Consider the following 18323-nt stretch of genomic DNA (forward strand, 5'->3'; position numbering starts at 1 on the left):
AAATTAAATTTAGACAGTTAATATAATTAAGTTATAGTAATCTAATTCTCACAGCTTATAAAATATATATAGGATTATTTGACGTAGTTTGTTACCGTAGTTTTGTTTTACTTTAATTTTCTCGTAAGATTTGTTGTTATGTTACTGCCCATCTTTATAGCTTAATAAATAATAAATATGCGGTTATAAGTAACAAAATAGAAAAAGCTATTTTAGGCGTCAATTTGCTGATGATGATATACTTCTTACTGGCTATTCAACTTCATGTTAAATCTATTGAACCAATTTGCTGAAGTCGAAGTCTACCTGTATTCTACTAACGACTTAACCGAGCGCACAGACTCATCCCATTTTGTTAAGAAAAACCAAAGAGCAAAGTTTAAGGTGATAAGATCACGTTTTTGCATTAACAATACAAAAAAAATAATATTGATGATATTTGGTGAAGAAATGCTTATGCTTAAGGAAAACTTTTTTATATGAATGTATTTAGAACCCGAAGATATTTACACGATTTCAAAAGCATGGATTATGACTTTTTTCAAGAATTTCCAAAACTTCCTTTATGGTGAAAGACGACACGTAGATGCGTAAAAGAGTTTTTTCTAAAAGAATGCTGTTTCTATCGTGACATTCCTATCTACTGGTGAAATCTATGAATACTTTAATAATATCACAACTAATGTTAAAAATAACGATACTAATAACGTTAGCGCAGATAAAGCAGTAGCATCTTGGACGGCACCGTGGTGGTTACTACCCGGAGTGAAACGAGTTCTCTCTCACTCATTGAGAGGGGCTCGGGTTACGTAGTGGCAGGGTGGAGAGAATTCGTTGTTGTGGGTACGTACTTCTCTACCAACCGCGGCCTGGTGGAGTTCGAGATTTATCTCGGCTCGATCAGAGCTGCGGTGACCAGGCAGTCACCGAGGCCGATACTGGTCTTGGGCGACTTCAATGCTAAATCACGTGCCTGGGGCAACCCTGCCACGAATCCGCGAGGAAAGGCTATTCAGGTGTGGGCACTACTCTCCAGCCTGTCCCTACTCAACAGGGGGCAGGTTTACACGTGCGTGCGGCAACAGGGGGGGTCCGTGGTGGATCTCTCTTTCGCCACCCATGTTGTAGCACGCAGAGTGTTGAATTGGAGAGTAGAGGAGGAGGTGGAGACTCTGTCGGACCACAGGTACATCCGGTTTGAGATCTCTACCTCTCGCAGGTCGGTGGAACCCTCTAGGGTGCCAACCACGCTTCCAAGGTGGTCTCTTAGCCAGCTAGATCGTGAGCTGGCCAGGGAGGCTGCCATCGTACAGCGATGGAGTTCCACAGGAAGGTGGGAGGGCGCCAGTGCAGAAGAGCTAGCGGGCCACATGCGCAGTGCTCTCAAAGAGGTCTGCGATGCTGCCATGCCTAGGTTCCGGCATAGAGCTCCGCGCCGGCAGGTGTATTGGTGGTCGCCCGAAATAGCAGAGCTTCGGGCGACGTGCAGCCGGGCGCGAAGGGCTTACGTCCGTTGTAGGAGGCGCAACGGTTTTGATGCGGACTTGGAGGGACAGCTATTGGCCGCTTATCGTCAGCTGAAAAAAGACCTACAGCTGGCGATAAGTCAGGCCAAGGAGAAAGCTAGGGAAGAACTACTGGCGGGCCTGAATCGGGACCCCTGGGGGCGTCCGTTCCGCGGTGTGCGTGGAAAATTCCGCACGCAGGGTGCCCCCGTGACAGAGACAATGTCATCGGATCTCCTCCTGCGCCTGGTCGGGGAACTTTTCCCCCATCCAGGTGAGCATGTCCCTCCACAGATGGTCCCTCGCTCTATGATTGACGACACAGTGGCTCCACCACTGATCACGGAGCGGGAGATGGAGGTGGCCTTCGACCGCTTGAGGGCTAAAAACACTGCGCCGGGCCCAGACGGGATTCCAGGGCGTGTTCTATGTGACGCTCTGGAATACCTAGGCGTAAGGCTTCGGGAGCTGTTCGACCAATGTCTGTGCAGCGGGCAGTTTCCGAAGCCTTGGAAAGAGGGAAAGTTGGTCTTGTTGCCAAAGCAAGGTCGACCGCCAGATTCTTCCTCGGCATACAGGCCGATTGTGCTGCTGAACGAGACGGGCAAATTCTTCGAAAAAATTCTCGCTGCCCGTCTTATTCAGCACCTCGACGAGGTGGGGCCGGGTCTGTCAGAGGCTCAGTACGGGTTCAGGGCGGGTCGATCAACTATCGACGCCCTGGACGCCCTGAAAACCCGGACCACGGATGCGGTGGCCCAAGGGGACGTAGTTCTGGCGGTATCGATAGATGTTGCGAACGCCTTCAATAGTCTTCCTTTCGAGACTATTGGGGAGGCACTCCGATACCACGGGGTGCCTTCCTATCTCAGGAGGCTGTTGGGGGCATACCTCCAGGACCGGGTAGTCCTCTGGGAGGGGGGCGATGGGCGTCATGTCCGGCGTCGGGTAGGCTGTGGCGTTCCACAGGGGTCAGTTCTCGGCCCAATTCTGTGGAACGTTGGCTTCGACTGGCTCCTGCGGACATCCGTCCTTCCCAGAATGGGGGTGTTGTGCTATGCGGACGACACTCTCATCACGGCGACAGGGCGGAATTATCAGGAGGCGGCTCGCCTGGCCGAAGTCGGTACGTCGCTCACAGTGGACCGCATAGGAATGTTGGGCTTGAGGGTCTCCATCTCAAAAACGGAGGCCCTCTTATTCCACGGTCCACGTCGAGGCCCCCCTCGAGGGGCGTTTATCACCGTCCAGGGGACGGTGATTAAGGTGCAGGCCCACATGAAGTATCTGGACCTGACCCTGGACGGAAGATGGAGCTTCGGGCAGCATTTTGTCCAACTTGGCCCGAAGCTCATCAACGCTTCTGCTGCCTTAAGCCGGCTCCTACCAAATGTAGGAGGGCCGGAAACGCCATGCCGGCGATTATACGCCGGTGTTGTGCGGTCCATGGCTCTGTACGGTGGTCCCATCTGGGTGGACGCTCTCACCGCTCGGAACAAGGTTCTCTTGCGAAGGCCGCAGAGAATCATAGCGGTGAGGGTGATACGCGGATATCGTACGGTGTCGTGGACGGCGGCAACACTTCTCGCGGGCGATCCGCCTTGGGAGCTCCAGGCGGAGGTGCTCGCGGAAGTATACCGGTTCCGGGCGGAAGTGAGGTCGCGTGGCGACCGTCCAGGGTTGGAGGAGGTGCTGCGAATCAGGACTCTCGCCCAGCAAGCCCTGATTCGCAGGTGGGAGGAGGATCTGAGGTCCCCATCAGCAGGCCTGGCGACAGTGGAGGCGATCCGTCCCCACTTGAGTCGCTGGGTAACGAGAAAAGGCGGCACACTGACATTCAGACTGACTCAGGTGCTTACTGGACATGGGTGCTTCGGTAAGTACCTGCACGGAATAGTCAGGCGGGAGGTAACGCCCTCCTGCCACGAGTGTGGTGCGCCTACGGACACGGCATGCCACACTCTGATGGAGTGTGCCGCTTGGGGGCCTCAGCGCCTTTCCCTGGCGACTTTAATCGGCGGAGACCTTTCGCTGCCGAGCATGATAAATGCCATGCTTGGTAGCGAAAGGTGCTGGATGGAGATGGTCTCCTTCTGCGAAAATGTCATGTCGCAGAAGGAGGCCGCGGAGCGGGAGCGCGAGGAGAGTGCCTCCGCTGACCCGCTTCGTCGAAGAAGACCGGGGAGAAGACGCCGGCGCTATGCGCATCTTCTCCTCCCGCCGTGAGTGTCACCGGGGCCAGGGGGTCTCTGTACCCCGAGTACCCCCTAGTATTTGGAGGCCCGCAGAAGCGGGCCAACCGTCGGGACGGCACGGTAGTATGCGCAAGCGATCCCATGACGTCCCCCGACAAGATGGAGTGGGTACCGCTGGTTTTTAGTGGGTATTCCGGCGCCTTCAGCGCCGGCGAGTCCCACATACCCCCCACCTCATGTGGGGGAAACACATAAATGTGTTTTTCCAGCGAGAAAAAAAAAAAAAAAAAAGATAAAGCAGTAGCATGATATATAATAAGAAACGTTGCTCGGAATGTAACTAGAACTTACATTGCTGCTTGTTTACATATAAATACGACTAACTGTTTATTTACATAATCACATAATTCTGCAAAGATTCCTATGCGATGATTGTCGAAGTGGAAAAACGAATTTAGCTTTTTGCTACGAAGTTTTACAATGTATCATTTTTATTTTATTCAATTGTATTTACTTTTAAAATTAAACTATTTTATCATATAAAACAGTATGGAATTTGAATAACGTTAAAATATGTTTCACATCATAAACATACATTCTGCCAACCTCAAAAATGTACCTCTTAAAACTTTCTCTTTGTTCATCTGTCATAATAAATGATAAAGTAGAGTATAACATAGGTTGTTCACGTACGTACCACATACAGAATCATGTTATAAGTCCGAAAACTTTTTTGTGTAGAAAAAGTGTAGAACTGTTCTATAATTTTCAAATATGACGCGCAAAAGTCTGAAGTATATCAGATATTTTTTTTTATTTGGTTAAATATTTTCTCGCAAACAAGAGCTCAAGTTTGCGATCCTTTGAAACGTTTTATTTGAACTAACGGTAAAAAAGGTCTATATTTTAGTATTAGAACGTACGACATACAGCACAGGAATTATTTATTTATTATTATATTATATTATTTATAATTCAAATATGAATTATAAAGACAATATAACAGGTTATATTCATTCTGACTTGTTAAATGTCTAATTTCATTTTGCAATTATCGCAATCATCTTGTTATGAAATTAAGTAGAACATTACTATCGTGCATAGGCCGTAGAACATCTGTGATAAGTTTCCAAATCTAAATTTAAACATTATATAAAGCAGGGTTCACTTTAAATAATTCAATCCGTGCCTTTGTTGCATTTTATCTATTATTTGATTGATTTCATTTTTAATATGCCAGCATTTTTTCATTTCTAGTGTTAGTTAGTAGCAGTAGTTAGAAGTTTGTATATGGTATAGATATTGACATTTTATCAAATGTGTTCAAATTGTGCGACACAGGAATAAGCGACTTCCTTCAAAAGATCTGACGATTCTATATTATATGTCAACCTTAAGAATTGGCACAAAAACGGTATGAATAAAGCGATTGGTACCTACCCAGACGGACTTGCACAAAGCCCTACTACCAAGTAAAACACATTTTTTTATTAAACATAGTGTGTCACGATAGTTATATTCTTAAGACTCTCGTCAAAACACGAATATCAGCATGTAGACTGTAATGTCCAAAGTTTATTTAACATAACAAGTTCCTTTTAAGAACATTCTATCTTATTTCAATAATCGCATTTGCAAATTGTTATAGATATACAAATCAATCCCAAAAAAACAAACTTCACTGATTTTCCTTAAGATATTTGTAAAGGAAATAAAATGCTGTTGATACTTTCATCAAAGGACGTTTGTCGATTCACTTTGTAAGAAAAACAAAACTTTACTAATAGCTTTAAGTAAAAGTTTTTTGGTAAGAATTAACTTTTCTTTCTTTATCTTAGGACTTTTTCTCATAGAAAATTGTATATAATATTTTAAGTAATAAGCTTATAGTAAATTCAGGTGGATTGATGTTTTTATGTGCTTAGTTCGTGTTTATAATTTATCTCGTGTTCGACGGTGAAGGAAAACATCATGATGAAGTTTTCTAACTAAGCCACTACTACTAAGCCTTTATCAAATCAAATCCTCGAACCCACACTGAAGCCGTATGGTGAAATTATATCCTCCCAAGTAAACATTCCAAGGGTTGAAATTCAAATCCTTTTATTCAATTTAGAAGCATTAAAATACTAATTAATATAAATGATTGTCAAAGAAAAAACTACCACCAGTTCGAAAAAGAAACTTGAGACAAACCGTCGAAATATAACAGCAGGGTTTTTTGGCATAAATTTCGAATTGTTTACTATTGTCTTCGCTTCTTTGTTAATGCGGGGTGCGGGGACGCTCCTTATCATTCACCCGTCACTTGTCGTCTTGAGTTGTGTGCGCGATACAGGTTCATTACTGTCTTTTGTTATTTATAATACAATAGTTGAAGTTCCATAAATCTCGTTATTTTTACCACATCTAAAACACCTATGGAATCTAACATTACAATTTTCAATGTGATAAAGAAATAATCAGAAAATATGATCGTTTCATTCCCAAGGTTTGTCATCCATGAACTTACAAATTTCTCACAAACGTTCCAATACTTATTTTTTATTTAGCAACAGAGATAGTTTGAATGCTCTGGATATTTTACATCAAATTTTTACATAATATTTTTTTGAATGAGTTCAACATATTACATTGTTTAACTCAAATGACAAAATATTTACCATAACAGTAACAGTAACAGCCTGTTAATGTCCCACTGCTGGGCTAAGGCCTCCTCTCCCTTTTTGAGGAGAAGGTTTTAGAGCTTATTCCACCACGCTGCTCCAATGCGGGTTGGTAGAATACACATGTGACATAATTTCAATGAAATTAGACACATGCAGGTTTCCTCACGATGTTTTCCTTCACCGTCAAGCACGAGATGAATTTTAATCACAAATTAAGCACATGAAAATTCAGTGGTGCTTACCCGGGTTTGAACCCACGGTCATCGGTTAAGATTCACGTGTTCTAACCACTAGGCCATCTCGTATTTACCATAATATATACAAATACAAATGAAATACAAAATATCATATCAGTACTTCAAAGGATTCTAAGAAATAATTTAACGTACAAGCGGCTTTAGAATTTCGTTAGCTTCACCGACATATCCTGTTCAATTCTAAAGAATTTACCGTTTTCTATTTTATTGAGTATGAAAGTCAACGATATCATTATCTTGTTTATGTGTAGATTTTACCCGAAAGCTTTTTTTATATTATTTACAAATTTAATATACGTATCATCAAAATTCCAACCATTACATACGGAGCCTTTTTTAACACTGATTTTATAAAAGGGTGTGAATTAAATGCACCCAAAAAATAAGCCCAATAACACCCAAAATAATTTCTATTACATTTATGTATTATAGAATGTATATTACTCTTGTGACTCCGCGTGGTTTCACCCGCATTAAACGTTACTACTCCACTCCTGTTTTTTTATCTGTATGAAAGTATGCAGTTGGCGTTTACAGCTTCATCGTCAGCGTCAGAGTATAGACTTTGCCTTAAAATACCCCATAGATGGTTTATCTTTAGTTTTATTTATATAAACAACAATATGGAAACTTTAAAAAATGGTTATGTCGTAGTTTTTATAGTCAAACAGATAATGATATTCTTTTTTATTCTACTGGAGACATTATAATGTCAAAATATCCTATATTGTAGACTTGACAATTGCTCCTTATTAATTATATTTGCTTCAAGAATCCTTCATTTATGCTCGTTCAGGAAATACAGATAGTTTGCTTTCTTATTTTAAATATTACTGTATACTTCAGGTAGTTTTATATCGACGTTATTAGGGATCGCTTTAATGTCAAAACTATGGTTGCGTTTTTTAAAGATTTAAATACATATATTATATCGACAAAGAATCATAACAGTAATTTTTAAAGTTTAAGATTACAAAACAGTAGTTTACCAATTCCTACATGAATAATTTATTTTTAAATATCATGAACAATTACGTAGAGCAATTCCTTTGTTTCATTTCTTATTAGAAAAATGTCTTTAAGGATCGCTAGAATCAAAAACGGGTGTCTCCGTCCATCCAATAATGACAAGCATTATTTATCTGTAAACTTATCGGACGTAATATTCGTTGAGCTGAAACAAATTGGAGGGTATTTGTAATCTATGAGGACTGTACAAGTTATAAGTAATATCCACGTTCCCATGTTTGCTTTAAGCATTACAAAAACTTATTTTATTATTTATTTTTAATGCCACTTGTCTAAGCTCAAAATGGCGATTCTATTCGCTTGTCGGATGATGTAATGAAAGGCAATTGAGTATAGATATATGTATTGTAATATAATTTACAATATTTAATTGTTACGACGATATTACAGTGCGATGTTAGAATGGTGATTGGCGACAGAAAATATAATAATGTATTAATTGACAATGTAGCATATCGAATATCGACTTGTTTCTAGGTGCCATTATGGACAGTGACTTTTGCTTACATTAATAAAAGTTAATACGTAGGCACAACACTTCCCTTCCTTTAAAAAAATAAAATAATAATAATAACATATTATGACATATTATTAAATTTGCCTTGTTCTGGGTATTTTGTTTATTCCATGCGCACGGCTCTGTACATTTGTTAGCTCTATGGCGAAATCGCGCATGATAGTAGCAAAGATCATCGGCGCTCCGTGACTTACGTCGTATCATATTACGGCCACGGGATTTTGATCGATAGCGATTATGAATATTATAATTTCGTTTTTTGTGTTGTGTTCTGCAATTCCATCACTTGTAAAGATAACTGAGCCACTTGTGCTTGCAACACGGAAAGGTTATCAGCTGACGTCGACGGTTTACTACTAACCTCCGCTATTTGAATAGGCCTTGTATTTTCCATAATTTTGTCTGCAATAGTAGCCAAATTTTCCAAATCTTTTACATCAGTGACGGCAAGGACGGAGCGTACTGCGGCTGGCAAATGACCTTGCCTCATGATACTCAGCGTTTCGTCGGGAATTTTCCCCCTGGCTAAATCTCGCATGCGTCTCAAAAGTTGAGATGGTTTCTCATCGCCAAGGTCGATTTCACTCAAAAGTTTTTGGAGTTGACGATTTTCTGATTCTTCGTACACTGCTAATAATCTCGATTTTAGGGTGTCATATTTCTTCGTTTGGAGTTGCTGAAGTATGTCGCTGACTTGTTGTATTACGTCTTTTCCCAGCTTCGTGACTAAGTTGAACTTCGCTTCGTCGCTTAGTTTTTGAGGTGTTAATATGGCTTCACATTGCACAAACCATAAGCGAGCTTGATCGCACCAAAACTCAGGGATTCTTGATGAGACTGTGACTGTTGCTAACTCGGATGCTGTGCTGGCTGATGGTGTTCTATTTTCACTGGTCATTTTATAATCACTTATAATTTCGTATAAACTGACTGAATCACGTCGGGGTCACCAATTTGCCTTAAATGTCTTGTGGATGATGTAATGAAAGGCAATTGAGTATAGATATATGTATTGTAATATAATTTACAATATTTAATTGTTACGACGATATTACAGTGCGATGTTAGAATGGCGACTGGCGACAGAACATATAATAATGTATTAATTGACAATGTAGCATATCGAATATCGACTTGTTTCTAGGTGCCATTATGGACAGTGATTTTTGCTTACATTAATAAAAGTTAATACGTAGGCACAAGCGTATATTTTGATATTAAAAATGAATTGTTTTAACCAGACATTCTCAGGAAGCTAGCCACCTGTGCAAGATATATTACAGTGCACAAGTGTTTACACAGAGGTTTGTTCTTATAGTGAGATCGCCACTCCAACCCGACTGGAGATAAATAAGGTCCGTACATAAATCATATTACATAACAACATACTAAAAAGTAATATTATTATGCGAATAAATCCTATAATTACGATTAATTTAAAAATGACTGAAGATGTTATAATAATAATAATAACAACGATGAAAATTCTAAAAGTTAATTTATTAGTAATATCATAAAACAAAGTGTCATAACTAAAGAAAGTTATAACTTAAATGTTTCCTTATTATGACAATTTCTAGTGTCCACTTATCTTGTGTATCGTATCGTGGCTGTTGATCAAAAATAATATTTTAGATGATCTTACATTATAAATAATAGTTAGACATAAACATAATGTATAAGAAATATAATATAGACATATTTAGAACAGACTCGTGCTACAAACTTCTAGAAAGATTATTTTTTATTACCAGAATGGAACTGTCAGAGGGGATGAAGTTTTTGATGCGTATTAATGGATAAATAATTTGCAATCTATAGGGAAATATGAATTTACTCATTGGATTATCGAAGAGAAGAAAATATTTTTATTACAGGAATTAAAGTAGCTTTTTTTTATGTTCGAGGTTATATTTTTGTGAATAAGCACATGTGTTAACTAGAGACTTTTTTTAAGTAAGACAAGGAAAAAAATCCCATAAAAAACATTAAATGTCTACAAAAAATTATTTTACATCAATTGCTTGACTTTTTGCTGAAGAGACAATTGTGTTTTCGCTAGCACATCGTCTACAATTGCAAAGGGTCACTGTGACCTGAAGGTCAGATGTCGGCGCGTTATATGTCAGGCAGCATCGTTAGTGTTAAATGCTATCGGGAAATCGCCACTGTCAAAACATGCTGTTGACATCACGATGTTTTGCTGTGATTTGTTTTTTTTTTTTTGCAGTAATGAGAATTCATTGTTTACTTTTCACTGATAATTTGATTTATAACAGTTGTTTTTTCCATAGAGGTCAAGGTGAGAGTGCAGTAAACAATTATATAAAATTCTAAGACGCAAATCCCCGTAATGAATGCACTGAAAAATAATATATTGCAATATAATTAATAATTTCAATACAAGAACGTCCCACATTTTTTTAAAAGGATAAATGTTTTCATTTTTTTATCAGTCAAATGTAATCTGAAGAAAGCAATACCATCGGGTGCCTTACTCCTTTTTTGTTTATTGTAAACGTATCAAACGTTTAAAAGAAATCTATTTTATTTTTGTTTATTAAACATATAATGTGTTTTACTATTAATCAGTTTAATTATAAATTTTAGCAAATGTGTACGTCGTACGCACACTGCAGTTGGGACGTGGCATTTTTTTCTGCAACAAGATTTTAATTTTAAAAGAATTTTTTGTATTTTTAATTTTTTGTTAAAGCTATACTAACTCTATCTGTCTGTTACCCACGGTTATACCACTGAACTGATTCTGATGAAATCTGGTATGAAGCAAGCTTGAAGTCCAAGGAACAACATATGTAACTCTTATGTAATACCCGGCACCCTTTTCCTAACACGCAGGCGAAGCCGTCGCAAAAACAAGTTGACAAACAACGACATTGGATAAATGTCAATATGTAGAAGGACAAACAAAAAACCATTTTCTCAATAATATTCTTAGCATACTATGATTGTCAGATTACTGACGCTTATCTTACATAAAAAGTTTGGCATCATCCTACAAAGGAACAAAGAAAGATGGATAAAACCATCTGTTATAATTTTTACGTATGAAAACAGAGCAGTCCATCAACCTACTTTAATATAAAGAATACATATATAAATAAGTATTTTAGTTATTTTTATTTTAAAAATAATATAATATATAAATATTATTTTATTAATTATATATTTAATTATTAGTATTTAAACTCTTGAGTCTAATCTATCACCAGATCTTATTATACAGTGTACACTTTTTTTGCTCCTAACTGCTCACTGAATTATATTACAATGATTATTTATTTCTTTTTTATTTATGTTCCAATTTCAATATGAACCAACGGTTCGTTCGGCGCTCTTGTGATTTGAGACAAAATATTTGAATCACGATCTTGTTTAGATAACGTGAATGTTATTTTTCACTGACCGATTTTTTTATGTCGTGCCCTCTCCAATATGTTGGAGAATCTTAAACGGACGTTCAAAATAGGGATTATAATATTCATCTAATTGTATTTTCGCATCAATATATAATGGATTGAATTTTGAACCAAATTTACAAGCTTTTACAAGCAGTATCATTTAAGTTAATTACATTTCTAATTAAAAATATTTGATCAAATCATTAATAGGTAATCGTATTTTTATTTACATTGAATTTATTGAATTGTAAATACACTACACTTTTAAAATAGAAATATATAAATTAAAATGGATTTCGCTTCTAGTTATTATAGTCTAGTCTTTTTACTACACACAGAATCTTATTTAATGGAGTGTGATCTTTTATAACTATCGACTAAGAAAAAAAAACTGACTACAATTTATCGGCTTTCCTAAAATTTATACAATAAAAACATTACAATTTTTAAATTTTTTAATTTAATTATCTAAAAGAAATATCTCGTGAGCTAATAATGAATGTATTTTATAAATATTTTCGAGTAATAATGAATGTATTTAATAAAACTATTTATATATTATGTAAAACTAATTATGTCGGAAACCAATCAATTTGAGATAGGCCTTGGAGCTATAACGAACGCAGTGCAGTAAGAATCAATCAGTACCTAAACAAAAAAGTTATACACGAACATACAACAAATATATAATTGCAAGATGTCCTCCTCACCGATTTCTATCATTGCGGCCAATCTCAAGAGAGATTCACCAAATGCGCAGGACATATTAGACAGTGCACAAGTATGTGTGTGCAAACGCAGATGCACTCTCATAATCCGGACATATATATATGACACGACCGGCAATATATATATGATACGAATTCTTTTTAATTCGTATAATATAATATTACCATTTGACAGTAGAATAAATAGTGTTGCTAACAATTGTTATTATTAAATGACGATAAGTATGCACAAAATCTTTAAAAAAACTCAGTCATATCAGGTCCAGGTCAAACTACGACCTTCCAAAAGAACGATAACATGTTTTTCTATATATGTATTACTTCTGTTGTTTTCAACGGATTACTCTTGATAATACTTGGCGTTAATTGGGACAGTGTCCGGTTTATTATTTGAGGAAATATTTTTAATCTTTTTCCCATCGTGATTTGTCAAAAACTTCTGTAGCCTTCGTAAACTCCCTTTTTTGTAGTTAAAAATAAGTTTCTTGCTGTTTTCATCAATAGAATTAATTATGAAACCATTATATCTTTGAAGTTTATCTTGTAAAATGACCTAATTAATAAAAAAAATAATTTATTTATTTATAGTTACCCGTTAGGTAATAGTTACGTTTTTACGTTTAATTTAAATAAAAAAAATTGAAAATTATAAAACACGAACTTTGTAATAAATTATAAGTTAGAATTATTCAAGTAGGGATGTATATTGTATATAATCCTATAAATAAATTATTGCAATTTTGGTATATGTGAGACGTGTAATTGTTATCACAAAATACTTATCGTCATAATTTTAAAATCTTATATCATAAAAATTTACTTAATGTGTTTTATTACATTTATCTTCAAATAGAGATCTCTTTTTATAAAGATTCTTCATCTAAGCCTAATGTACATTATTCTTACTGGCAATATGCAAAATAGAGTAACAGTAAAAAAAGTCTGTTAATGTCCCACTGCTGGGCTAAGGCCTCCTCTCCCTTTTTGAAAAGAAGGTTTGGAGCTTATTCCACCACGCTGCTCCAATGCGGGTTGGTAAAATACACATGTGGCAGAATTTCAATGAAATCAGACACATGCAGATTTCTTCACGATGTTTTCCTTCACCGTCAAGCACGAGATGAACAGACCAATCTCCCTCCTGAGTCACGTGTATAAGCTGTTCTCAAGAGTCGTCACGAACCGTCTCGCCAGACGACTTGACAAGTTCCAGCCCCCAGAGCAAGCCGGCTTTCGATCAGGCTACAGCACCGTGGACCACATCACATGAAGAGTACAATCAGCCGCTGTGTATGGCATTTGTGGACTACGAGAAAGGCTTCGACTCCATCGAAACCTGGGCAGTGCTCGACTCATTGCAGAGATGTCATATCGACTGGAGATATATCGAGGTACTGAGATGTCTGTACAACGCCGCTACAATGACTGTCCACATCCAGGACTGTAAGACGAAGGCGATCCAACTGCGCAGAGGGGTGAGACATGGGGATGTAATATCCCCGAAACTGTTCACCAACGCGTTGGAAGACGTTTTCAAGACGCTGGATTGGACTGAGTATGGAGTCAATGTAAACGGCGAGTACATCTCACACCTTCGATTTGCCGACGATATCTTCATCATAGCAGAGTCGCTGGAACAACTCACCGAAATGCTGCATAGCCTAGGCGAGTCTTCCCGGTGTGTCGGTCTCGGTATAAACTTGGACAAGACCAAGGTCATGTTCAATAGGCATGTCGTGCCGGGACCGATATACGTCGAGGGGAAACCTCTCGAAGTTGTTAGTGAATATACCTACCTAGGACAGATAATACAAGTCGGTAGGAACAACTTCGAGAAGGAAGCCGATCGAAGAATTCGCTTGGGATGGGCAGCATTTGGCAACCTTCGTCAAGTCCTCCAGTCGTCTATACCGCAATGTTTGAAGACGAAAGTCTTCAACCAATGCGTCTTACCTGCCATGACATACGGTGCCGAAACGTGGACACTAACTGCGGGACTATTCCACAAATTCAAAGTCGCTCAGCGTGCTATGGAGCGAGCTATGCTCGGAGTATCTTTGAAGGATAAGATCAGAAATGAGATTATCCGGAAAAGAACCGGAGTCACCGACATAGCTTGCAAAATTAGCAGGCTGAAGTGGCAGTGGGCTGGTCACGTATGTCGTAGGACCGATGGCCGTTGGAGCAGACGAGTCCTAGAGTGGAGACCGCGAATCTGCAAGCGCAGCGTAGGGCGCCCTCCAGCCAGGTGGACCGACGACCTTAAGAAGGTGGCGGGCACCAACTGGATGCGGAAGGCGGAGGACAGGGAGCTTTGGCGCACCTTGGGACAGGCCTATGTTCAGCAGTGGACAACGATTGGCTGTTGATTGATTGATTGATTGATTGATTAATAAACGTCTGTTTTTGATTAGAAGCCTTTGTGTTTATTATGAATACCGACGCTTAATTCTTTTATAAAAGGACTTTTCTTTATAAATCTTAGTATAAACAAAGATATCATCGAAATTAACTGCAAGAAATCTACACGTAGCTATGTTATGGCGACGTTCAATTAATCCTAGCATTTGTTTTCATAGAATGAGTAAACAAATGAATGTCATTTCTATAACCTCTCAATCATAACCTCTCCACACGAAGTCAAAGTATTACCTGAACTTTTAGAATTAAATCAGATGGTTTTTATAACTATTTAATTAAAATTATACACGTTTGAATGCTCACACCAAATTAGTTATCGAAAATAATTATATGTATTATACATAAATGCTTAAAGTTAATTCGAAAGTGCCTCTATATATCCTCCTTAAATAAAGTTTATTTTATTAACTACTAGCTACCCTTCCCGACTTCGTGCGAGTAAAATATATACATAGTTACGCCTCCCATTTTCCCCCTAAAAGTTGAAATTTCCACAATATAAAATATTATGAAATCGTTATAAACTAAACCTATGTGCCAAATCTAACGGTAAGCTTCTTTCGTTCGTTTAGGATTTAGTAATTTTGGCTAATGATAGCAAGTCAGGCCAGACGATTTTATAAGAATAAGATAAATTGTCACCTTCCGCCATAATTACCCAAGGGAAATAAGATTACTGGTGGTAGAGCTTTGTGCAAGCTCGTCTGGGTAGGTACCACCCACTCATCAGGTATTCTACCGCAAAACAGCAGTACTTGGTATTGTTGTGTTCCGGTTTAAAGGGTGAGTGAGCCAGTGTAATTACAGACACAAGGGACATAACATCTTAGTTACCTAATAAAGAGTTTTAATTATTGTTTGGTGGAATTCATTTTAACTTAATTTTAAATTAAAAGACGCTCTGAAAAATATTGAAGTTTAATTATTGAAAAAAAAAGCCGAGATGGCCCTGTGGTAAGAACGCGTGAATCTTAACCGATGATCGTGGGTTCAAACCCGGGCAAGCACCACTGAATTTTCATGTGCTTAATTTGTGATTATAATTCATCTCGTGCTTTACGGTGAAGGAAAACATCGTGAGGAAACCTGCATGTGTCTAATTTCACTGAAATTCTGCCACATGTGAATTCTACCAACCCGCATTGGAGCAGCGTGGTGGAATAAGCTCCAAACCTTCTCCTCAAAAAGAGGAGAGGAGGCCTTTAGCCCAGCAGTGGGACATTCACAGGCTGTTACGGTTACGGTACGGTATTATTGAATATATTGAAAGTTGTGATTAAAACGTTAAATCTTAAGAAAGTATGAATTGATTAAGTTCTAGTCTGTTTTATACGTCTTCAGAGATTTGACCCAATATGGGCAGAAAAAAGGGTAGAACGACAATTACCATTCAATAAATATTGTTTTATTGCAGTAAATAATTTTTTTAGGAAGAATTATATATTTTTTATAGAATTGGTAGGTGGTTAGGCAAATGGGCAACCTGGTGGTAAGTGGTCACCACCGCCCATAGACATTGATATTGTATGAAATATTAACCATCCTTTATATCGCTAAAGCGGGTGTCGCTTGACCTTGAGAACTATGAAGTTATCGCCCTTCATGTCTGTCGTTACACTGGCTCACCCACCCTTCTGAATCTATCTATCTGTATTCTGAATCTGAATACAACAACACTGCTACTTTTCGGTAGACTGATGAATGGGTGGTCCCTTCCCAGACGAGCAAACACCAAACCCAGCACCAGGTAAATATACCAAAGTGTAAAGTTAATAACATAAAAAAAAACAAAAGCTTTTTGTGCTATAGATTTACAATTTATCAAATGTAAGGCTATATTATTCAATATAATAGGCCCTGCTGTCTCTAAGGCATGTTATTTAGAAATATATCGAATTCGTTAATTGAAAACAGCTGTGAATTTCACAAGGTTAAATATTTTTAGACACTAAAAAAGTAAAAATAACTCAAGAAGGTTCATTGGGTTATTAAAAAAAATATATTATACAACGAAATGTATTGTATGTGTATGTATACTAAAGTCGGTGCAAAACATAAATGTACTTACTATGTTAAAGCAATTTAAACACGGATGCACTTATATTAACGGATATAATTATAATTAATTAAATACTTACAAATTACATTATTGAATAACAACTATAATTTTACTGTAAACATAGAAAGTAGCAAACATTTAGTAGTTTGAACTGTGAAAGCTATTTCACCCAAAATATAATTAAAATGAAGTTCTTTTTTTACGAATAGTAGCAATACCCATTATGGAAATTACTAATATTCCTATTTACCCCTCCAATTAAGTGTAAGCTTGTGTTAGGAGTGGGGACGACAATAGCACATGGGAACGGGATCGAACTTGTGACTTTTTACATCATTAGGCGACCCATACACCATTGCGCTATTTAATTTATTATACTTATTAAGCCGAGAAAGAAATAAAGAAGCCGAGATAGCCTAGTGGTAAGAACGCGTGAATCTTAACCGATGATCGTGGGTTCAAACCCGGGCAAGCAGCACTGAATTTTCATGTGCTTAATTTGTGTTTATAATTCGTCTCGTGCTTAACGGTGAAGGAAAACATCGTGAGGAAACCTGCATGTGTCTAATTTCATTGAAATTCTGCCACATGTGTATTCTACCAACCCGCATTGGAGCAGCGTGGTGGAATAAGCTCCAAATCTTCTCCTCAAAAGGGAGAGGAGGCCTTAGCCCAGCAGTGGGACATTAACAGGCTGTTACTGTATACTTATTAAATGTAGATTATTAACTAACTTTATTTAGTGATTATTGCAGTTTGTAATATAGAATCAAGTAAATTACTAAAATAACAATCATTATGTTTTACCCGCCTGTGTTAATGAACATCTTAGTAACTTGTTGACGTACTTTCTTCTTATATGTTTCGTTTATTTTCTTATTGAAATATCCTCTCATATCGCTAAAAAATATATGTATATAATTATAAATGGATATGTATATAACCGATAGAAATAGTTTATTTCAAATCAATTAGACTCAACAAAACTTTTGTCCCGTAAGAACCGTCCGCCACTGCTATATTTTTTTTGTAACATCGAGACAAATAATTTGTGACTATTCTATTTATATATAAGCTCAGCTGGTTCAGTGGTAAGAGCGCGTGAATCTTAACCGATGATCGTGGGTTCAAGCCCGGGCAAGCACCACTGAATTTTCATGTGCTTAATTTGTGATTATAATTCATCTCATGCTTGATAGTGAAGGAAAACATCGTGAGTAAACCTGCATGTGTCTAATTTAACTGAAATTCTGAAACATGTCTATTCCACCAACCCGCATTGGAAAAAAAGCTTATCCTCAAATAGCGTGAGGAGACCTTAACCCAGCAGTGGGACATTCACAGGCTGGTACTGTTACTATTTATATATTTGACTTATTTAATAATAAATACTTGCCTTAATGCAAACCAAAATATTCAATTAATATTACGATGCCACACTAGGAAGTATAATTAATTTTGAATTACAACAATGAAAAAAAAAACAACTTGAATTACATTTTGAGCGATGAATCAATAAAT

At 37.8% G+C, this 18323-nt stretch overlaps 2 protein-coding genes across 3 annotated transcripts in view; both read right to left on the reverse strand.

The window, feature by feature from the left end:
- Window positions 1-18323, reverse strand: part of LOC126774997 (adipokinetic hormone/corazonin-related peptide receptor variant I) — a 62853-nt gene that overhangs the window by 15171 nt on the left and 29359 nt on the right. The window lies entirely within an intron of this gene.
- Window positions 8417-9070, reverse strand: LOC126774712 (uncharacterized). The gene has a single exon (XM_050496249.1). The coding sequence runs from the start codon at window positions 9068-9070 to the stop codon at window positions 8417-8419; it is 654 nt and encodes a 217-aa protein (XP_050352206.1).

This window comes from Nymphalis io, chromosome 17, assembly GCF_905147045.1.
Source record: "Nymphalis io chromosome 17, ilAglIoxx1.1, whole genome shotgun sequence".
Lineage (NCBI taxonomy): Eukaryota > Metazoa > Arthropoda > Insecta > Lepidoptera > Nymphalidae > Nymphalis > Nymphalis io.

What these genes read in the sequence shown, in the direction of transcription:
- LOC126774712 (XM_050496249.1), bottom strand. Translation starts at nt 9,070, where the DNA reads ATGACCAGTGAAAATAGAACACCATCAGCCAGCACAGCATCCGAGTTA.